Source organism: Erithacus rubecula (assembly GCF_903797595.1).
Source record: "Erithacus rubecula genome assembly, chromosome: 2".
In the NCBI taxonomy this organism is placed as follows: Eukaryota; Metazoa; Chordata; class Aves; order Passeriformes; family Muscicapidae; genus Erithacus; species Erithacus rubecula.
Window position 1 is genome coordinate 90,597,859 of NC_136685.1, and position 24,000 is coordinate 90,621,858.

At 37.1% G+C, this 24,000-nt stretch overlaps 2 protein-coding genes across 2 annotated transcripts in view; one reads left to right on the forward strand and one right to left on the reverse strand.

The window, feature by feature from the left end:
* The window catches only part of GPATCH2 (G-patch domain containing 2), a gene marked incomplete at its 5' end in the record, with an annotated part of 116,078 nt that extends 112,897 nt beyond the window's left edge, over positions 1-3,181 (reverse strand). Inside the window, 2 exon segments of the mRNA XM_079331923.1 lie at positions 2,695-2,764; positions 2,767-3,181. Of these exon segments, the coding sequence (XP_079188049.1) occupies positions 2,695-2,764; positions 2,767-3,181 (485 nt within the window).
* Positions 3,110-24,000, forward strand: part of SPATA17 (spermatogenesis associated 17) — an 86,365-nt gene continuing 65,474 nt past the window's right edge. Inside the window, exons 1-5 of the mRNA XM_079331936.1 lie at positions 3,110-3,247; positions 6,847-6,936; positions 8,966-9,047; positions 14,554-14,604; positions 20,254-20,357. Coding sequence (XP_079188062.1) covers positions 3,180-3,247; positions 6,847-6,936; positions 8,966-9,047; positions 14,554-14,604; positions 20,254-20,357 — 395 coding nt within the window. The 5' untranslated portion in view covers positions 3,110-3,179. The remainder of the gene's footprint in view (positions 3,248-6,846; positions 6,937-8,965; positions 9,048-14,553; positions 14,605-20,253; positions 20,358-24,000) is intronic.

A 24,000-nucleotide genomic window follows, 5' to 3' on the forward strand; every position in this document is an offset into this window, starting at 1 on the left:
AGAGAGGGAACACCAGGGGTGTGTGCCCTGGTGAACTCTCTCTCTTTATTCCAACGAAGTTGCAGGACTTCCCTGTTTCCTTTTTGGACATAAACCTTGGGCATCTGTAGATTTTCCTGACATGAGGAAGAACTTCCTTACTGTGCAGTGACCAAGCACTGGAATAGGTTGACCAGAGAGAGTGTGGAGTCTCCCTTGCCAGGGATATTGAAGAACAACATGGATGCAATCCTGTTCCATGTGTTTTGGGATCACCCTGCTTGAGCAGGGAGGTTGGACCAGATGACCCACTGTGGTTCCTTCCAGCCTGATCATTTCTATAATTCTGTTCTATACAATAAAAAAGTATTTCAGGAATTATGTCATTTTATCACCTATTATGCTGCTGATCCCCCTAAAAATTAGGACCAGGCTAACTTGCAGTAAGTACATCTGACTTTTCTAAAACTGCTGCTTATCTAAGAAGGCACAACAATAAATACTATCAGTCTACTCATATTTAACAGTGAAAAAGTGTTCAATACAGAGCAATGGCATACAGTCAGAAAGATGCTGACATGAACTACATTTAACAAGGCTCTAACAGAAATGAATTGGTCAGCCAGAAATGAGATTTGGAGCAATTTATCATGAGAGGGAGCAATTCTTGCAATCCCATTGCTGCCATTTACTGATATGCTTGCCCTTTTCAGAAGTATGACTTCATTAATTAATTGCCAAGGTGCAGAATCACATGATCTGTCAAATCATGGCAATATGCTAAAGCACCACAGTCATTATCAAAAGAATCAGAGTGCCCAGCAAGTATCCAAACTGAAAACTATTCTTAAATTGCCACATGAATTCACAATTTAAATTAAAAACATTCTGCTCTGAAGAAGCTTTACCACCCAAAGTGAAGAATTTTATTCTGTGACTTTTCTGAACCTAATTCCCTCTTTAGGATCTTAATGTTTTTAGAAAGCACAAGTTCTTAATTGTCTACATCAAGTATTAGACACTGTAAAAAGTATTTTCCTGCATCCCACCAAAACAGGCCTCCTTTAACAGACAGTTTCTGAAATAACTTGTGTAAAAGAATAAGATTGCAGCTATGAGCAGTGCTCAGATTTTTAAAGGACAACATTTCAGTATTTTCTTCTGCACTGAATTCCTCTGAGCTGCATACTAGCATAAGCAAAATTATCACTGTCTGATGACAATTACAGAAAAATATGCCTACACCTCATATTGCTGAGGGCTACTCTAGGAGCCTCTGGAACTAAATTACTTTATGAAGATGCAAAACAGTAAAATTTAAAGATAAATGACAGGCCAAATAAATAGTGAAGACTTTGACAGAACACAGATACATGTTTGGAATGTCTTGGGCAATGTTTCTATTATATGCAGCATTAACACTGAAATAAAAATACCTGTTCCACTGGAGTACACCTCATTATCTGAAACATTCTGAATTACACCAACAGAAGTTGTTATATTTACACCAGGCAAATTTGGATGCCTAGTAACACCAGAAAACTTATTCAAACAAGTAATTATCTGCTGGACAAATAAAATCTCCCCTTGAAAGTTTTCTCATTTAGGAAAACACAGAGAAAAAATACCCACAGGGAAAAAATTTGTGGTATCAGCAAAAATGTAGGAGAAATGAAGCACTAAATCTTTTCATTTCTCTTCCTCCCCATCCGCAGAAAAGAAACAAAGAAAGAGACGAAAGGAAATCTGTTTCAGATCTAATTCAAATCTATTTCAGCTGGGAAATCTACCAGCAGGCATATGTATATGTAACACAACCTCTAAAAGATATTTACCAACCTTTGAAAGAACCCCACAAACAAAACTCCAACACAATCCTCCTTGCTTCCATTCATAAGTGAAATGAGCGAGAATCTGCACACACCAGTTGATGCCAAACACATCACAAAGATACCCAACATGTCAGGAAGAAAATGAAAGGCTTCCCAGCTGGCTGCTTGGAACATCTTGCTGCCATCAAGTCTCTCCACTCCCAGTCCTTATATCTCCACGGCCTCCCACTAACAGAACTGACCTTTTCTATTCTGTTACTCAGCCTCCCTTCCTTACAGTGCTACAATAAAAATAATACGGCCTTTGAGGTCACTATGCTAGCATAGGGAATTACATAAAACAGTAAATCTGTGAACTTTTTTTTTGCAGAACTACCCACACTTTCCCTGCTCGATGGCTACAGCAACACTTGTTGATTCTTGGTTTGCAGCAGAAAAGCTTTAGAGCAGGAAACACACACCGACGGGATGCTCAGCTTCAAGGACTTTAGGCCTTAGAGAGTCTGCCACCACTGGAAAAACACAGACAGGAAAACCTAACTAAGCCTGGGACAAAACTTTTGATTTATCTTTCACCAGCTGTCCTTTTCTCAACAAGGCGCGGAAGTTTCTTCCTCCAGCCCAGCTCGCTCACGAACGCGTCCAGCCGCCGAGACGCGGCAGCGGCACCTCTGGCACCTCCAGCCCCTCGTCCCCCGGGGCCTGGGGCGGGCTCCATCACCTTCCCCGGCCAAAGGGGCACAGCGGGCACGCCGCACCGAGCGGGGCCAGCCCTCGCCCCCGCTCCCAGGCCGCCCGTGGGCCGGCGCTGTCCGGCCCCTCCCGCAGCCAGCGGCTCCCGGCCGGGCAGGGCCGGGGACACGTGTGTCCTCCCCGGGCTTACCAGCTCTTCCTCGCCGCCTGAGCTCGGGTCGGGGTAGCTTCAGCGACCCGGAACATGAACCCGGCGCCTCCCCCGGCCGCTCCCCGAGGAGGCTGGCGCCGCTTCGCAGAGACTGGGCGAGGGGAGGCGGGCGGCGGCCGAGGGCGGGAGGGCTTGGGCCGGGCGGGGAGGGCGCGGGCGGCCGGCGCTGCTCCTCAGTCCCCCATGATGACAGCCCGGAAGCAGCCGCCGCACCGGAGGAAGCCGGACGCGACCACCTCGCCCCTTTCCTTCCCTCGCCCGGCCGCTGCCCACAGACGCCGCGTCCCCTCCGGCAGCCTCGCCTCGGGTCTGGTACAGTTTCGCGGAGCTCCCGCTGCCCCCGGAGCACTTTCCGTGCCGGGCTGCGGGGCCGCCGGCAGCAGCGACACCCCCGCGCCCGAGCGCACTGGGACCGTCCCGTTGCCATGGCGGCAGCGTCTTGAGGGCGGGAGGAGGAAGGGAGCATGGCCGCCCTAGCCCGGCTTCAGGAGAAGCTGCAGGGACTCCAGGAGGAGTATTTCCTTACCTACAGGTACTTGAGCCGTGCCGGTGCTGTGGTGAGATACACCGCCTTGTGCTGGGCTGGGGCGGACGGGCGGGCGGGCCCCGCTTTCTGCCGGTAACGAGATGGAGGCGGCCCCGCTGGTGACTGTCCAGCTCTGGGCTCCTCAGTGCAAGGCTATGAAGATGATTAAGGAACTGGAGCATCCCTCTTACAAGGAAAGGTTGAGGGAGCTGGGCCTGTTCAGCCTCGAAAAGAGAGGAGTGAAAGAGAATGTCATCCCCGTCTCCAAGTATCTGAAGGGAGGGTGCGACGAGGATGGACCAGGCTCTTGTCGGTGGTGCCAAGCAATAGGACAAATGGCAATGGGTGGAAACTGGATGCACTGCAAGTTCAATCTAAGTATGAGTAAGAACTTCACTGTCCACTGACCGAACACTGTAACAGATTCTCCAGAGAGGGTGTGGAGTATCCCTCACTGGGAATATTCAAGAACCATCTGGACACAATCCTGTGCCATGTGCTCTGGGATGACCCGCTTGAGCAGGAGGTTGGACCAGATGACCCAGTGTGGTCCCTTCCAACCTGACCCACTCTGTGATTATAAGATTCTGTGAAACTGTTTAGCTTTAAAAATCCATCCCGAGAACCCCAACCCACTGCCTTGTTCCTAAATATTTCCACAGCGATGTGAGGAGACCTGGTGCCCGCAGCGCAGCGTCTTTAAGAGCCCGTTTATACACTGAGCATACCGAGTATCCCGCTCTTCTTGCCCTCCCTGCTTTTGGGGCAAAAAGAGCCTCTGGAAACTCCTGAAACACGCTGAGCCTCGCAAATCCCGCCCTCTCCCTCCTCGGGAGCTTTCCCTGGTACCGCCTTGGAGCCTCAGTCCCACCCTAGAGGCGCTGTTATTCCCTGAGCATCCCTCAAGATGCGGCATGCCAGCCCTGCTCTCGTGGCTCACACCTGTGACTGTGCCTGGATGTTTGTCCCAAGGACACTATATTTTTTACATTATTTTAAATGTTAATTGAAAGAAATCAGATTTGTTGAAAATACTGAAATATTGAAAGAGAACAGATCAGATCTGTTACTCTTGTCCTCGCCAATTGGGATGGTTTGTGCTGAGTTTTCTGACTCCCAGAATAGTGGTGGCCAACTTCTCCCAGATCACATTTTACGAAATTAAAAGTTATATTTAAATATATATAATTAAATATTGCAGAGATTTGTCCTATAAATCCTTTTATTCAGTGTTGCTGTATGTGTAATTCAAAAGCTCAAGCATAAAAAAGCACCAAACATGTTTAGCATTGTAGTGACTTTTTCTTCACTAATTAATGAATCATTTATTTTTGAATTTAATTACAACATCATTAGCATGAAAAACAAAGCTCCTGAACACCACTAAAAGTTACAGAGATCAAGTCCTGCCTGCGTGCAAAGTGTTGTGTTTTTCTGTTCTTTGCCTGAACTTTTGTTCATACTCTTGTGACTGAACACACAGCAGTTCACTAAATAAACATCAGCTACAGGAGGCTATGCTTGTATTTCTCATATTTCAGGTTAGAAAGAACTGTCTGAGTCAGACTTGGCAATCCATTGAAGGGCAGCATGATCGATGTTTGGGGATTTGTTTTTTGGCAGAGCTGTCCAAAAATGAATTGTTTCCCTTTTAAGAATGGGCTGTGATCTGTCAGTTTCAGAAAATTCAGATTTGCAGCTGAGAATGCAAATGAGAGGATTCAAAGAGTCCAGTGCAGCAAGTCTTAATAAAGTTTTTCTGATCTTAATAAAGTGTGTTTTATATAGAACTCTGTTTGTGTGAGAGGTATGAGATATCCTAAAATGGCTTTTTAGGGAAAGCACCTTTCTAGGGAAGAACTTGCCCACTGATGCCATAATACAAGAATACCATAAGCCTGCATGTTGAGAAATACTTTCAGCCTGAGGCTTAGAATATACAAGATCCATTACTTCATTATCTTAAGTGTTAATACAATTTTATCACTTGTTCAAGAACCTATTTTTATTTACTGTAGAACTTGTATGTCAGGTACTTGAGTAGACCTTTTTAGCTTTCTGAACAGCCTTTGAGAAGTATCTGTGACTCAAGAGCTTAATTCAAGCAGTATTACAACTGTGCAATCCTACCAAAAGGGTAGATACCTGCTTGAGAAACTTACACCTTGAAACACTTCTGCTACCAGGGGTAACTGGATGTGTTTGTGGAACTATCCTGTGAGAAAAAACCTGCTGTTGGTTTGCTTCAATAAACTTTAGCCCATCCTGGCCAGGCAAGACTGAATGCCAGCTAGAAAAAATTATCACAGTGTAAGAAAGGAGAAGGCTTCTGCTCTTCCAAAAGACTCTTGTCATTGTCAGGACTGGAGCTGGCACCTGTGACTTGGCCAGTCCCACATCCCCTTCGTTTCCAGGCTGTAATTGTGGCTGCCTGTCCAAAATTGCTCATACTCTTTTGATCAAAACAATTTTCCTCTAAGTAAAAGTATTCTGGAAAAGTATTCTTCCTGTGAAGACTAGAAAGCTGCACAGGAAAGGAACAGGAAAACTCCCTAGCCAGTTTTGAAAACTATTAATTTAGTGGTTTTAGGTTAAAAAGCCTGTTTCCCAGAATTTTCAGGCACTGAGAATGTCTGATGCACATCATACAGTGAAAACTTGTGCCCATTTAATGTGATTTGAGAACACATGCTGCACCAGATGATATAAAATGAGTGGAGCTAATGTTTCTTGATCTCTGGTAGTAAATCTGCAATTCATTTAATTTTCAGAAATATAATGAGGATAATCCTAATTTATCAGATAAACAATAATCTTGTTGGTATTTACTGAGGCAATTAATGTTAACATGAAACTATGTTAGGAGAGCTAATTAAGAAAACTAATTAATAGTAGCCTAATCATTATTTTTTGTTGGGTGTAACGAAGAATTTGGTGAGTATGCTCCTAATAAAAATAGGAAAGAATAAAAATCCATGAAAATTAAAATTTAATTTTAAGTTCAAAGACTTGACAATCACTGACATTTTGAAATAAAGAAAAAAAGAATAAAAGCTAGAGGTGATCTTATAGCTGAGTTCTACCTCTCAGCATTGAAACTCATAATAGTAATGATATATTCCTGAGTTCTCTGAAGTCTCCTTCAGACTAACAATACATTTTTTAGTCTCTTAGACTCATGGTTTTCATTACATGACTTTTAGCTTTGTCACAAAAACTGTAGATTCACAATTTTATGCAGTTATGTGATTTTTGTTGTAACTCTGACCTAACTATCATTAAAGTGTTAGCCAAGCATGGAAGAAGTTCAGTGTGACAATGGAAGAAGTTCATGTGACTTGGGGACATGTATTGTATGGGAATAAGAAATACCCACTCCCAAAACTTACATCCTCTATGAGCTGCAATATTCTTTGTTACCTTCATGCTATGTAGGTAATGTAAATTATATTTTTCTGCACTACCACTGAATTATGTAGAACTAAACATTGAAAACCTGGTGAAAAGGATCCCAACTGCAACAATAAAACATATTTACAATAATTTTTTTTTGCTTTGGTTCTACCTTACCATGCTGAGAAGTATTACTGTTTTTATATTTTCAGAGCTATAGATGAAGAGAGAAAAACCAAGTACAAAGCTGCTGTCAGGATCCAGCGCTGGTTTCGAGCATGCAGGGTCCGAGCCTATCTGAGGTAGTATGTAACCCATGTTTCAGTGTTGAATTTTTCCTCATTTATTACTTGATTTTAATAAAATGGGAGCGTTTGGGGAAAAATATATAAAAACTAAGGCAATAACTGTTATCCAGTTTTTCAGCAGAATTAAATATATGCTGAGGCATAATTTTTACTTTCTGAACTGTGTAGAATTAAAAAGGCATGATGCCTTTTTAATTATCTTCAGAATTATCTTCAGAATAGATACACAGTATTGTTTAAGAAATCTTGTTTTGTCTGGAAGAGAAAGAAACAGATAGATATCCCTTGGATATGATGTTTCCGAGACTTTTCCTATAGAATCATAAAATATCTTGAGCTGGAAAGGCCCACAAGTATCTTCAAAGTCCAACTCCTGTCCCTGCACAGGACAATCCCAAAAGTCACACCATGTGTGTGAGAGCAGTGTCCAAATGCTTCTTGAACTCTGTCAGGCTTGGGCTGTGACCACTTCCCTGGGAAGCCTGTTCTAGTGCCCAACCAATCTCTGAGTGAAAAACTTTTTCTAATACCTGACATAAATCTTCCCAACCCAGATTCAGGCCACTCCCTTGGGTTTGTCACTGGTCACCAGAGAGATCAGTGCCTGCCTCTCTTGCTTCCCCATGTGAGGAAGGTGTAGATTCCACTGAAGTCTTGAGTCTTGATCTTGGAGGTAGTTTCCAACCTTAGTGATTCTATGATTTTATAGTACTGTTATAAATTTCCTTGAAATGTGGTTGGTCCATTCTCCCAGAAATCCCTCTTCCATTAGTTATGTCATTAACCCAACTGGCCAAACTCATCTGCTCAAACTTCTGTATCTCCATAAAACAGGCCTGTTGAAGGAGAAGGATTGTTACATCTTCTGGTTTGACCTGCTTCTTGCTAGTAATTGTACATCAACCAGACCTACTGTATGAAACCTGAAGAATTATAAGCTTAAATAACATTTACTACTTAATGGCCACTATTTCTCTCATAGGAAGATAGGCTGGAGTCATTATGTGCACTTAGAAGAAATGTACTTAAGCTATGCCAGAGGAGGTTTGAAAAAAAGTTTCAATAAAAGAGTGATTAGGCATTGGAATGAGTTGCTTGGGAAGCTGGCAGAGTCACCATCTCCTGAAGTTCAAGATGAGTCTGGATGTGACACTTGGAAATATGATTTAAGAGTGATTATGGTGCTCCTGAGCAGACAGTTGGACTAGATCATCTTGAAGATTTCTTCCAGCCTTGATTGATTCTGTAATTCTGTGATTGTCTCTGGCTTGCTTAGCAACACAGGCTCAGTGTAGCCAATTCTCAAAGATCTGAATTACCCAGAGACTGCCTTCAGTGAGTGGAGTGCCAGGAATATAAGTTTGATGTCCATAGTTTGGTGGTATGAATGATCCCCTGTACAGCTTTTTCTAGGCTGTTCCAAAGTAATGATTTTATAATTTTCTGCAAAAATCTGTGTGACACCAATTATGAAACTTTTAGAAGTAACCTATATGTCCATATACAAATAAATGAATAAATAAATAAATTAAGGACGAAGTGAATATTCATAATTAATCTATGTGTAATTTTATAAAAGCAAAAAAAGCTTCTAAAAGTGAGTAAAGTATCTAAAAATTCAAGTATCAGTAGGTTTTGTAAAATAGTTAAAAATGGCACAGCTGTGAAAATATTGCATGTGACAGAAGAAACCCTGATCTGGTCAGATTTGTTGGTTAAAACCATGAAAATAAAACAAAAAATTATGCAAATTAAATTTGTAAGGCTCTTTCATTAAACTTTTCCAACAGCATACAGGTAAGTTTGCAATAACCCATGTTTTCCAAAAACAAAAGCATGTGTTTATGAATAAATGCACTGTATATAATGATCTATGTGTGTGTGTATATGTATATGTATAAAGTATGCTTGTAGTGGTTATTTGTATGATGCATAGTACACTGCATGTTATTTTTATTATTATGAAAAGTTAATAGTCTGAAGTCTGAAAAACTAATCATTTTGATAATATGTTTCATTTTAGACATCTGAGCAAAATGGCAGTTTTGATACAGAAATGGTGGAGAGGTTATCTAAGAAGAAAATGCTTCAGAGAAATAGTGGAGGTAAAAAAGTACTTTTTAAAATTTTGTTTGGTTATTTGTAGAATACATAGGAATAATTCATTCACTTGTCATGAAATTAAAAAGCTGAAACTCGATCCTCTATACACACAGACACACACTTAACTTTAATGTAATGAAAAGCACCATTAATTTCAGCAAGCCTACTCATAACAGTCAAGTTAAGTCAGTGTTTAGGTGTTTGCAGCTCTGGAGTATTGGTCCCCAAACCAGCAATGAAGTCTGCCCACATGATGCTAATTGCAGGATTGGAGCTTTACAAGATGCTTTTTTTCTTTTTTTTCCTGCCCTAACTTTCAATTTTGAAAGTTAAATAAGCCAATGTGTCTACACATTGCTATTTTATGTTTTAGTGGTTTAAATTTCTTACTTAATGAACCTTGAAGTATTTGAGGTTTTGCCTTAAGGCACATGGCAGATCACAGTCAATCTGTGATCAATTCCCATGATGGACATGAAGACACTGAAAGTATGTGATAGCACACAAGCTAAAACCTTAGTTTAGGGGACTAAGAAGAATATAATTTAATGTAGAATATGTGGTTTACTTCACTAATTTATCAATTTATGTTAATGTTTTACAGTAGTGTTAAACTTGTTAGTAATTTATTCTTCATTGATTTTATTAAATTGCTGTTTTAAAGTCAAAACAGACAATTCAAAAAGTTAAAAAAGAGCTATAATACACCATATATTACAGACCAAAGTTCATACTCCCTACTAAACTATGTTTTCAACTAGCAGAACTTGAGTACCTGAAAGATCTTTTCTTTTTTTTCCCCAAGCCTATCAGTAATCTATGTAAAGATTTTCTTTCTTCCAACTTTCTAACTGGCTTAACTAATAAATGATGAGCCATCCTTTCAGTCTGTGGTTTTCACTCATCTTCTAACAGTAAGTCTTGAATACAGAGCAGATAGCTGTATATGGTTGCATTGGGTTCTGCTTGAAAAAAGTAGGACTTCAGCTGAATATTGTTCCTGGGTTTAAGGAAGGTTTGTTTAATCTAAGAAAGCTTCTGTAGAAGAGAGATGTAATAATCTATCTTAAAATTTGTTAATGAAATGAAAGGATCTGTGCAGTCCCTGGGACAAGGGAAGGAAGGAATCAATGTGATCAAACAGATTTCCTGTAATCACAAACCTAGGAGAGCTAACATCATGAACTTCTCTCAGCTTTCTGTAATGGAATATAATTCTGAAAAGTTAAAAGAAGAGTCTTTAATCAATAAAGTCTTTTGTGTATTTAGTTCTTCAAATAGACATAACTGAAAAACTTGCCTGAAGTCTGTGGAACAATGTAGGACAAAAAATTCTGCAACTTAATGCACACATTCTAAATCACATAATGAATTAATCTAATTTCTGGATTCCAGTACTTATCCAGTGCTAGTCAGGGCTCTAGAGGAAGAGAATCTCATAAGAAAGCTTACAAATTTTACAGCAATCAGCACAGGAAATGATCTTTTTTCCCCTCAAACACTATGTTTTGTTCTTGCCATTTTTTTGATTGCAGAAGACTAAATAGGACAGCTTAATTGGAAGTCAACTGGAGTATCACCCAATTATAAGATAAAAAGGCACATTCTACTCCCTTTGCATTCAGTGTATTTTAGGGTGGATTTAAATATAAAGTGTGAGTTAATACCTTATATTTGTTGTTTTCCTATATTTGCTCAATTAATGGCTGGATTTGGAATATGTAAAAAGCAAGATCTCAGCAGCTTAACATAATTTTCAAGCTGAAGGATCAGGCAATGTTTGCAATGCACTCTTGCTAGTAACTGTTGTAATGACTCCTGAAACACAATGAATGAAATGAATGAAACACAATGATGCCTTTGGCATGGTAGTTCCTTAAATACACTGGTCACTTTAAAATTTGTCTGCTGATAATGATTGGATTGGTATTTGCTGCCAGCAAACAAGGCAAAGCATATGCACAAAATACCCATGATTGCTTGATAATAAATCATTTTAATGATTATATTCAAAATTGTGAAATGTGAACGGTACTGATGCGGAAAATAACAAAGGCTGAGGCTCATCAGATTGGCTGTCCATATGTGCATTGCCACTAGTATTTCATTTACTTCTCCTCTAGTGCCTCTTCCTTTGATTGTTAAGATATATATTTGGTAAAAAAAAAACAAATAAACCCTAACAACTATTGAGGACGTTTATATGATTAAAGTTATGTGCCTTTCTATTCTAAATATTGGTGTTTTGATATTAAGATTTGTTTTCTAATTAATCTCAAGCTTAAATTAAAAACTGCTCTCCTGCAGTTTTCTTAATAACTTGGTTACATTGGTTGTGTTGGATTCAGAAAGTTTGTATGACCTGCAGGAAGGTATGAATTTCAGAACCAGGCAAACACCAGAATATGAAACAAACTGTGCATCCTTGTTTCTTTATTACTATATTCTCAAAGCCAAGGAATCATTTGCTTAAGGAAAGGGAATTGTAACATTTCATTAATACATGAAGCTGGTATGCATGATGGCCATATTTTCAGTTAACTTTGGAAGGAGATGCAGTTGAGAAAAGTTAATATATTATGTTATATAGTTTGAGACTACCCTAAGTGATTTTGCTTCAAGTCAACAACCAGTTTTAAATGGTTCCAGTCCAATAGGAGTGAGACAAATGCCCATTTGCTCTACAAAAACCCACATGATACACCATGACATTCACAATTTAGATTATGTGCTGCTTCTTTCTCTCAACCTTGATCTCACCCTCAAACTCAATCAGATTCCTGGTTCTCTTTGAATTTATCATTTTGTATGAACTCTTTAAAGTAAAAGAAGACACCAGAGCACATTTGTAGATGATCCCCAAGCATGTTTTTAAATACAAAAGGAGAAAGTAATACAAAAGTTTATGTATATAAGACTTCAAATATATTTTGAAAACCTACACTTAAGGTAAGCTGGTAGGAAAGTGTGCATATTAGTATCAGACTTCATGACAAAGATGTCAGAAGTAGAGGTGGCACAAGGATGAAATGGAGAAGTAATTCTTTCCAGAGAGTCAACCTGGCAGTGTCATTTTTGAATTGGCACTTAGTGAAAAAATGAGGGGCAGTCCAATGGACGTGGGCTGAACTGCATGAAATTCCACTTCAGCATAAGAAAAGGGTCTTCTGGACAAGCAGGTCCTAGTTCAGACCTGAAGAATCTTTTGTTTATTAGGAGAGCACATAAATGTAGACTTGGGTTGAAGCACTAAATTTTGACTCTGTTTTTTTGAATAGCAATGAACATCATCTCCATCATTTGTAATAGCAGAAATTTCTAATCAGGACTAGAAAACAGCAGGCAAATACATTTGCAAAAGAACTTAGATGGTGACACAGCTTTGGCTTTTGGTGCAAGAATAAAGTTGTAAGACAGTTGCATGAGCAATTCTGCATTTGGGAGACTTGTGATTTAGAGCAAGAGTTGAGTAAAAGCAGGAATGTGTAACTTCCTTCTTGTTTTGAGTGACCCTCTTAAGTGGTGAAAGGGTAAGGCCTGGATTCCTCACACCTTATGGGGATGTGCAAGATCAGGCCTTAGTTGCTATTGATTGTCTCTGTGAATAATAGACAGTGTTCTTGGATACTTGTCCAAGCTCAGAGTGGTCCTACATTGTCTCTCAGTATGGATGATATAAAGAGCATTAATGATATTAGCTCTCTAATTTATATTCCTCAATGAAATGGGATGCATTCAGACCTAAGTGCCCACAGCCTTCAAATATGAGATGAATAAACAAAAAGGTGTAAAATTGTTTAGTTTAATCACTGATGGACAGAAATCTGATTAGTATTTTTAAGCTTAGAAACATTTTAAGGTTCCATTAAAATGCATTTAATCTATTTGGTGGTGTGATAATTCTTATGTTCCCTTCCAAAGAAAGAAAAGATGAACTGCAACCCAAAATTTTATCAATTTAATCGAGAAGTTTAGGGATATGCTTAAGTCAGGCAACCACTATTTCAATCCCTTTTTAGCTATCTACAGTTAGTATCACTCAGTAAACACTTGTGGAGAATAAAGGGGAGAGAGACAGTCCATTATTTATTCTAATTTGCACATTTGGGGTAGATTTTCCCTTGAATATATATATGTATATATCTATGTGTATGTATACACATCCACACATATGCGTGGAACTTCTTTGAACTTTAAAAATCCTGCAATTTTCTTTCACATAAGAAATATATTTTCTACTGTTTCCATTATTAGTAGATTGGTATGATATTAAAGTGAGCATTTAAAATGCACCTTAATTAAACTGCAGGAATTATGCCTTGCTTAATGTAATGAAGAAAGAGAATTTAAAATGAAGTAGCATCATTGTGTTCATTTGTAAATAACATATTGCAGCCAACTGTTTCTTAATTGCCCAGACTGTTGATAAATAATCCAGTCCTGCTGCTCTCCACAGACAATTTGCTTTGGATCAGACTAGGCAATTCAAATAACACTAATTACAGTGAAACCCTTTTATAGTGAATTCCTGTTTGCCATGGGGGAGAAAACCACTATATCAGGGGAAAGCACTTTTGCCTTTGATTTGTGTCTAAAACATGAGAAACACATAAAAGCTGCATGTTGTGCTAAATAAAGGACATACTCTTGCATTCAAAGTACTTATATTTTACTTTTTATGATACAATTGTGAATTATGTTCATTTTGCATTTGTAATTAGAGGGCGGAACAGATGTGAAAGCTTAGTTTAAAGTGATGTATCCATTAAAATAACCTATGATGCCAAGTGATTGCTTAGTATAATAGGGGATTCGTTGACTAGGAGAGGAATTCTACTTTATTGGAAGGAAACCAGGACTTCAGGAAATGTTTTCTATATCAGGGGATTCACTGTAACATGGTATCATTGTATTTATGATTTTATGATGTTAAAATGAATATTAAATGAAACAAAATTCCCAACTATTACTCGGGAGGCAGCTAAGTACATAACATTTAGTACAGATGGTTGGAAGGCACAATTTTGCTCCATCACTGCATCCGTATCCTTGAACGATTTCGACTGAAGACAGCATTTCTCTGAATTTTTCATTAAACCAGACATCTTGAAATATGAATTCCTTTTATGTTTCTGTGAGTTTTGGCTAAAAGAACCCCAGTGAATAAATCATACAATACTACATGTCACCAGCACTTGTGAATATTTCTGCTTTGTTATTCTACTCTCAGTAGAGCACCATTGATTATCAAACTCAGCGGAGAGCATTTTATGATCATATATCTCCATTAGCTCCTAGTTTGACTACCATAGATTTTTCTGGTTAAGCCTGCATTATGTATTAGGAAGCCTATCTCTTCAATACAAAGTTTGATTTTATTCTCTCTAAGCCTAGAACTCTTATTATGTATTATGTATAAAGATTCTTATCTTTTATATGTAAAAATAGCAGGACTGTCTTTGTGTAACTGAAATATATGCAATCTTCTTTTTTTTTCTTGATTCACAGAGAGCATATTTTATTAAGAAGCTGCAATTCTACAATGAAATGGCTGTCAGGGTAAATATTTCTTCACTTGTTAAACAAATGAAAAGTCAATTGTGCTCCGAATTTGCTTTTAATAAAATGAGCAAAGCAGAATAATATACAGTTAATTGATATGCTGATGGCAACAGCAGGAAATACTACATAGTTAAAAATTAAAGTTACACTGAGTGGTCAGGGTTGTATTTGAAAACTGTATCTGAATTTGAGGTACCCGAATGTGTCTTGCCCCATTTAGATGTCCATTGGACCTTACCATGTGTGATACTGATAAAAACATTCTATCTGCCAGTGTTCTTACAAATGTAATAACATTTGTTCTACAAATGTAGACATATATTTACAATTCTGACAAACTACAGGGCTTTTAAGCTTGTTGATGTGGTTGTGCTTTTTCTCCTGTTAGTACATGACATTTGATGTATTGGATCTCAAGAGTTAGAGAGCACAGAGCAATTTCATTGCTTTAACATAGAGGTGGAACTAAACTGATCTCACTGATGATATGATGAGTGAATTTTGCTAGATGAAGAAGAGTATAAACAAACCTTGAACTTCAATGAATCTACAGCAATTGAAGTCTGTGGTGGGTGAAAATGCTAAACATATTTCACTAGCTTTTTTTTTTTTTTTCCTGAACTTTGAAACTGCACTTGAAAAAAGATGTAAAACAAACATGGGAAAAACATAAAATCATTTTTGAGATGAAGTCTTTTTGTATTACTTATTTCTTTCATTCTGTGATATAAAACTGCTTTACTTTAGAAGCCTGTATCTTTTTAGGCCAGGCACCTTGCCTTTTGAATTCTACCAAATGTAGGAATATAGTGACAATGGAGATTGACCCAGGGAAACTCCTGTCTAGTAAGAAGATTCTCAGAATGGATTTTAATTTTTTTGCCTCTCTGAGTCCAGAATAACTTAGAGTCAAAAGATCTGTACTCATCAGGTGTTCTGCTTAATTCTGGTTCTCTCAAAGGCACAAAGTAGAATCTTACAGTTGGTGCATGTTAAAGAACTGAAGGTGTTTAATAGCAGTTTAATACCTCACAAATGTACCTTTTTGTTGTTATAGTTCATTCCTTACTTAGCTAGTTTGAAAGTATTCTGCAGTGGATAAATGCTGTTTACTCATGCAGCTGAGATCAGTGAGAAAACATAAGATGTAAGCCAGCTCTTAAAAGTTGCCTCTGTACTTTTAGAAGACATTTGGAGACCAAATTCAGAGGTAATTATGTATTCTAGTCAAATGGAGTTTTGCATTTGGTCTTTCATTTTTAAAAGAAATTGAATGTGTTCCCATTCATTTGTAATGGAAATATAATGTTGAATCATTAGGTGATATAAATCTTCAAAGTACCATTTTTTCAGTCATGTCCTTTTCTTTAATGGAAATTTAAATCAGTAGAAAACAATAGAACAGATCTTTATTTAGTTGCAAATGTCAAAATCTGATTTCCTCTATCTAAATCTCGTGCAGCCATATCTGCAGAGCAGACTTAAAATGCTATTAATCTAAAAAACTGAGTGCATTGAGTTTTTTTATTCTCACGTGTTTCTTGAAGAACTAACCAAGGTCCAATAGCAAATCAGGCCTGTTGAGTTCCTGCATAGATGATGTGTGCTCAAACTTTTAGCTTCTTAAGCCAACAGTTCCTTATATTCACACATCATGAGCTTGATTCATGATATTAATATAGCTCAGTGTTCTAAAAATATGACAACTATGTATATTTTTCTATTTAACCACTTATTGGTATTTAACAACTTAATGGTATTATTAACTATTTATTTCAGTTTATTGTCACTCTTTAGAAAGGCAGTTTCCATTTTGGCATTTGAAGTATAATCGAGGGCATACACATGCTCATAGTTTTGAAGCCAGTCTATGTATCTTAGACCTTCTGGATTGCATTTGGTTGTAATCAGAGCTCTCAGTTTTACCTTTAAAGTTAAATTGGAGATCTTGTTTAAATCAGTTTCAGTTTTGTGGCAAAATATGATTCTCTCTCTTAAAAGATTTAAGGCTCCTGTAAATTTTCAGCAACAAAAATAATCCTATGGCAAAAAAAATAAATTCCACGAGCAGATGGCTTTTGATATATCAAGGTTTTGCCATTTGTTTTAGTGCTTAAAATAAACATTATTTATAAGACCACTTACATTTTGATGTTACTTAATGAGGAATATGCATCATTGATTTGACTAGCTTAAGAGGTCATTTAGAACTTGCCCGTTAACAAGCTGTAATCTGCTGAGCACACAATGACTTTGTTTAAAATTATCTGTTCAGTGCTGATCAATGACAATAATTGTTTTGTACCAATCACTGTTGAAACTTGCTAATTACTTTGAAGGGCATACACACACTTGTCTCTTCTTTTTCAAGAATTTTTTAAACATTCACCTTGGAATTAAAAAGAAATGAAGTTGTAACATTATGCTTCTTTATAAAAGCAAACATTTAGAACTTTCACATTGAAAATAAGAGCATAATCAGAAGCTTTTTATAAAGTGGTCTTTCCTGAAAAGATTAGTCCTTGGTTTTGGGATCTCTGACATACAGTATTAGGGAAACAGAAATCAGTCATAAAATAATTTGAGACTCAATGCAGTTTTTCTTACTTATATTACATTCAGTTGAAGTCTGTGAGTTCATTCTGAACAGAAAGTGGTGTAAATAAAGGTAGAGTGCAGAACTTAATTGGTACACTGAGCCCATTGGAGGTAATTACAGCTTTATACTATTTGAGCCTTTTGTCTTTGAGTTTGAGTTTTGATCCTTAACCCAGAAATATCCAGTTCTGCATTTATGACTGTGAGGTGAAGACTGTCAGAAAGAGTTTCAAAGGGACCATAATCCTGCATTAATGAGCACATGGCTATATAGGAGCCAAGTTGCTCTTGTTGAGAAATTTTGAAGCCAAACAGAAAAACAAAGCTAAGATCCTTATTCACATGCAAAGGATTTTGCTTAATCCCAGATCTCTGAAGGCATACTCATTCTCTGCTCTTTCTCTATTCCTTTTTAACCCAATAAGCTTGTGTATGAGAAAGTAGTGTTGCAAAGAATATCAAATTTACTATCACCTAGTGCAAAGCAGCATATCTAGAACCTTTCTTTCTTATTCCCAGAACTCTTATTTATTCATATTATAACAATATCTAGAGGTCCAAACTGCTTTCATTCAAAAAAAACCCAAAACAAAACCAAAAAACAAAACCTAAAACCAAACCAAACCGAAAGGACAACAAAAACAAAAAAACCCAAACCAGACCACACCAAACCAAACCAAACCAAACCAAACCAAACCAAACCAAACCAAACCAAACCAAACTCAACCAAAAAACAAACAAAAAACAAACAAAAAACCACAAACAAATAACAGCATCTAGGTTAAAAAAATGCAACGTTTGAAATTCATTTCAAGTCTTAATTGGGAAGAAAGGAAGGAAAATCCATACTGATGCACAAAAGAAAAATGGAAAAATATATTAAGACTGGAAGTTAATATCCTCTTATTCTTAACAGCTAACACATACCTCAAAGAATTACTGAAAGCTTTTCTGTGATTCTTATTCTCTTGCTAAATCTCACATAAAAGGACAGTCATAACTGTACCCCAAGGTGCCATCAGTTGGGGCCAAATGTTGGTTTTTGCTTTGAAGAGTAGTATGCAAAATGGTGCCTAAGTATGAGATATTCAGCCTTGTTTTAGTTGGTTTCCTTTTAGATGGCTCCAGTAAAAGTCTGGAGGTGGAAAAATTGTAAAAAGTTCTGTCAGTTGCCATGGTGGTACAGATTTGGACTGCACTGGAATGGGTAGGAGTAGAGAGAATTTTGCCTTTTACTGAAGAGCATTCCTAGACTTCTTGACAAAGGTTCTGAAATTACTGAGTGCAATGGTTACTGATCATCTAGGCAATTGGCATCTTTCTAAATTTGCCTTCTTCCTGAGTGAAACACAAAACTCATTACATTCTTCCTTATTCTTGCTTATTCAGAAAAAGGCAGGCTAAGAAAAAAAGCCCAATAGCACAAATACATGAATTTCACACCACTTAAAAAATTCATCCTTTGCTTGTGGAAAGAGAAGGGTTGATGTAAAGAAAAAAAAAAAAAAGGTTCCTTATAGGTACACTGACGTGTTTAAGTTCTTGAAAAGTCTGGTAGCTACAGGCTCACAGGAAAAGGAGAGTTCTTAGTACATTTCAACATTTTACTCTTTTATGCATTTAGATAAGGGGAGTAGCTTCTGTATAGTAAAACCTCTAACTTCTGGCTTTCTAAATGTAGATTCTGCCTTTCACCTATTATGTCTTTTAAGATTTCAAAACTATAAAGGTCAAAGAGATGGATGTTGGAGCAAGTGAAGCTGCTGAAGACTAGAAGATAAAATTGGGAGATTAAAGTAGAAAAATATTGAGGAAAAAAGGAGACAAAATGCAATGAAGGAAATAAAGAATATTTTGCAGGAAAATTAATAATAAGTTCAAGGATGGAAGAATGTAAAGATGGAGGAACTAGACCCTGAAAAGAGAGGAAAAGATGTTTATTTTTTAGATGTAGAGATCCAGAGTACACTGACCTCTTATGGCAAGGGAAATCAGATGAAAGGGTAGCCCTCAGCATGAGTGAATAGAGCAAGTTACATCTTTCACCTCTACATGTCCTGGCATAGGGATAAATATAACTCACCAAATGGCAGTCCTGATAGCTTTTTACCTAATTACAGAAATACAGAATTACAGAATCATTTAGGTTGTGAAAGGCCTCTAAATTTTTTTAGTCCAACCTTTGACTGATCACCACCATGTCAACTAGACCGTGGCACTAAATGCCATGTTCATTTGTTTCTCAAACTCTTTCAGGGATGGTGACACCCCCATTTCCCTAGGCATCACATTCCAAAGCTTAATTTTCCATTCTTAATCCTTACTTTGCCATGCCAAAAAGCAGTTAACAGGTAATGATTTCAGAAACAACATGGTTAGAATTTTCAAGTATTAGAGAAGGTTTAAATGTATTTGTTGAAATCACTTCTTGAGGAAGGTTGGGTAGGCTAATTTTTTAAAATTTGTTTGATGGTTTTTTTGGTTGATTTGTTTTTTGTGTGTGTGGGTTTTGTTTTTTTTTTCCCTGACTGATACACCAAAATATTAACCCTTTTTGTTGGAGCATGCTACCTATTTTCTATTAGTAATACAACTTTATAACTAGCTACAGATAAAGAGCTTTTCTGCTCCAGGTTAGGCTTTCTCTGGGTTAGGCTTTCTCTGTTATGCAAAAGAAATTCTTATGAGAAGAATGAAACTAATGTTTCAATAGACCTGAATCATTTTGCATTGGAGATGAAAGAACTGCAATTTATAAATGAACTTTCCAGAAAGTCTGATTCATTGAGTTCCTGGGAAGGCTTTTATTCAGTTTACACCTTGCAGAGCACAAAGGTGAAAGTGTAGCAGGAAATGTGTTGAGGTGGTGACTCAGTGCTAAAGAATGTTGCAACCTACACTAATCTTCTTCATTGGAACTTATCTGTGCTTCTACTTGGTATCATTTTTAAAGAAAGAGGTAGAGGTACTTGGGATATAGTATGTATATTTGATATGCATGAAAACTTTTGATTTGAAATATACAAAGCAACTATTTATTTCCTCCAGATCCAGAAAATGTGGCGAGGCTATTATGTTCGGAAGTATATCCATAACTTTTCTGCACTGAAGAGATACCTAGAAGCTGTTTCTCTGAATAATGAGTTTGTCAGGTAAAGATAGAAGCTCCATGTGGTAAAGCATTCATTTGCTCTTCTTTTATTTGTAGAGAGTTTGTGGCACTAATTAAACTATTTCTTTGAGTGTAGGTTCCCCTCCATTGTCAAATACATACATCTATCAGTCATCATTCTCTTTATCCTATTCATGTTGTACCACATTCTGTTCTCATTTACACTATAATGAATTCAGAATAATTTCTTTGAATTAATTAGGTATGTTCTGAGTTTGTACTAATTTAATAAAAATGGATTTGGCTCTTCACCTATACTCAGAACTCATAGGTTATCATGCCCTAAATAGGGTTTGTTGAACTAGATTTTTTTTCCACACTATACATAAGCTAACCAAAAATTTCTTTTTATAATTTGTTTTGAATATGGATTATTGACAATGAATGCAAGTGCAGATTTGGATTTAAGTTTCATGCATGAATCATACCATGAATATTAATTGGGAAAGATTCTGATGTGGATGTAGTGAAGCAGATTCTTTTCATGTCAGATTTCTATATAGAAGCATTGTTCCTCTATGTTCTTACTCTATGTCTTCTATGCATCCATTGTCTTTCCCTGTACTTAAGCTGAAACCTTACTGAAATAGTGGTAATTATTTCCCCCTAGTGGATTTGATATCCTGATCCACAATCATTACTCAGATAACAATGGAAAACAAGCTGACAAAATGCTGGGTGACCATGATCATTCCTCTCTCAGTGTAAATGAAAGCTGTTGGACAAAATCCATGCAGTGTTTGCCATTCAGAACATCTAAGACAAATCTTTGCTTTCTCAAGCACAGGAATATAAGGGAGTCTAGTAAACCAGTATTTCTAGAAATCTTGTCTAAATCAGGTGACAAAGACTGTTATGTAAAGAAGCATATGAAAGTTATATATGAAAAAAACCCAGGATTATCCAACTTCTTTGTATGCTGGTTATTAATGATATTATTCTTCCAAGTACAGCTGGTGCTACATCCTCCTTGTCATAGCATTATTTCTTGTGCATTTCTTGTGCACTGTTACCTATAATGAACCATACTGATAGTCACCTACCTCTGATCTCATTATTATTCATTTAAGTGTATTCTGTGCAGAAAATTAGGTCACAACTCAGCAAAACCAGACTTAAACATTCTGTTATAGCTTCAATGGTATCTTCATGACCTGAAATTCTCAAAATATTATCTTTTTTTGAAAATGTAGAATCCTAGGAAGACTAGACCAAATTTTGGAAAATTATGGAAGCCATAACTTCTCTGGTTTAAAATCCATATCACTGATTGAACTGCAAAAACATAACCTGTTTCTGTTCACAATTATTCTATCACCCTTCTCCATTCCCTACCTATACCTAGACCATGGCTCATAACTTGTTGCTTAGATTGACCTTTGATGTATGCCAACAAAACAAGATAGCAAGTGGTATTCCTGCTGCACTGTGAACATGAATTGGTTGGAGCTTTGTATTTTATTTCCCCACACCCACAATAGATCAATGCTGGGTACACCTAACTTTGGAAGACTACAAAAATATTTGGTTTTCAGTACTTCAAGATATTGATCAAATTGCCTAGTATTTAGTTTAGGTTATTGAAAACAGTAAAGCCTATGCACTGCAGATATTTTAAACAAGAAACAATTCTGTGCTCTTTAACAGGTAAGATGAGCAGTATGACTTCAGGTACATCAAAATGTGTCAAAACTAGTCTGTGAGCTCTTACCTGGGACTGATATATTATATTTTGCTGATTGGAGTTATGTATTCCAAAGTTCACAGAAATACATGTCTTTCAGGTGTAAAAGAAAATCCCTCTTTTCAGTTAAAAAAAGTTAAAAATTCATTTTTGAGCTAATTTGTACAAATGGATCTTATTGTTTCAGGTTTTAAAATGCATGAGTTCCCAAGTGCAATCAAGAATCACTGCAGTAATCCCTTTACTGGGGTACATTTGAAAACTAATATGTATATCACCTTCAACATTCTTCTTATGAAATCTAACAGATGTTTAGTGAGGATTAGGTGTAGGCCCTCAGCCAAACAGATTTTTCCTGTCATTGGGCTAAGCTGCTGCCAACTACTTTGGCCCCAAGGTGGCCCACTGTGTTTCTTATGTGGAATATTGAGCCAGGTGGAGGAAAGATTCTCCTCATATTTTTATTTGCCATCACATTGGCCCTGGACAAGTATAAACTCAATGTTCATATACATTTTTGCATGTAAAAATTATTGCAACTCTACACTGTAAAAAACATAATGAGTTGTCAGAAATAGAAGGAATGCATTTATGAAATTGATGGGTTTTATTAAAACATCAACATTATAGAAATTTACTTGTTTTTGGACAGAGGCTTTTACACTTGTGCACTCAGATTAGACTGCCTTTGGGTGTTTCACATCTCTAGAGTACCATACAGTAACACAATGTGGAACATGAAATAATGCACCTGAATACATGAAACTGTCCCCTGCCTCCCCCACAAAAAAAGCAAAACATATTTTTAATTTCAAACATTTGTTTACAATTTGTTCTTTCTGGAATTATGATGTAATTCTGAATTGAACTATACTGTGCAGTTCTCTGTTTTATCTATTCTAGAGTAACAGTGACTGAATTTTTATTTGTCAACACATATCTAAAATCACATTGCAAGACTTTCTATCGTTTGGACACCAGAGTAAAGATTTGTGCCTAATTTTTTTCCTCCTTCATTAAGGAGGAGCTTATATCAAATCATTCCTCACTCATTTCTAAGAGAAACTTCAGAGGAAGTTCTCATGAAACTTTGGACATTCTGTTAAGTTTCTTATAAGAATATCTTATAAGAGTTATTGACCAAAGTTTATTTCCTTCTCATTCCTCCTTTACCTTAGGTTTTTGTTTGTTTTTTTTTTTTTTAAATAAAGGTCACTTGTTGTTCTAAGTGGTTTTCTCAACTGGTAGCCACATTTTTACCATTTAGCTTTAATACAACCTGTCCTTATTTAATAGCTGCCCTCATTTAGTAGCCAGACCTTTATCATTTGTCTTTAGTGTGAAAGCCCCAGGAGAAAGTAAACTTAATAGAAGCTGCCCCAGTTTAAAGCCATAGAGGAATGTAATTAAGTTTAACAGAAATTGATTTAACAGAAATTGACCTAAAATATAATTAAATAATAATAGTCATATTATGTGGGAGATCCCACTCACTTAACAGACTGGTTATGGCATTGTTAGACTTAACAGACTTAGGGCCTTTGCACAAACTGAAGATGGCTCTTGGCTTTAGCTCCCAGACTGGCTAAATTCCTCCAGCATTCCTATCACTTCCCACTGCCACAGAACCACTAGGTCTGATGGCTGCTGGTGTCCCCAGCAGAGTCCCTAGGAGTTACATTGAGAAGTGCTTGAAGGAATCCCTTCAGAGATGGAAAAGAAAAAAATTGAGCCCTAAACTCTGTCTACATAAGGACATACTCAGGTTTTTCTTAATATTTGTACAGTTTAGTTTCAGTGTAGTGACAAAATGGGTTCATTAGTCCTGAGTTCTCTTTTGCCTAAAAGATACAGGAAGTTCTAATGAAGAAGGTAAGAAAGGTTCTTAAATATTTATTTTACTCTATTTTGTTGTTTAGATTTTAGTAATAAATCTTCA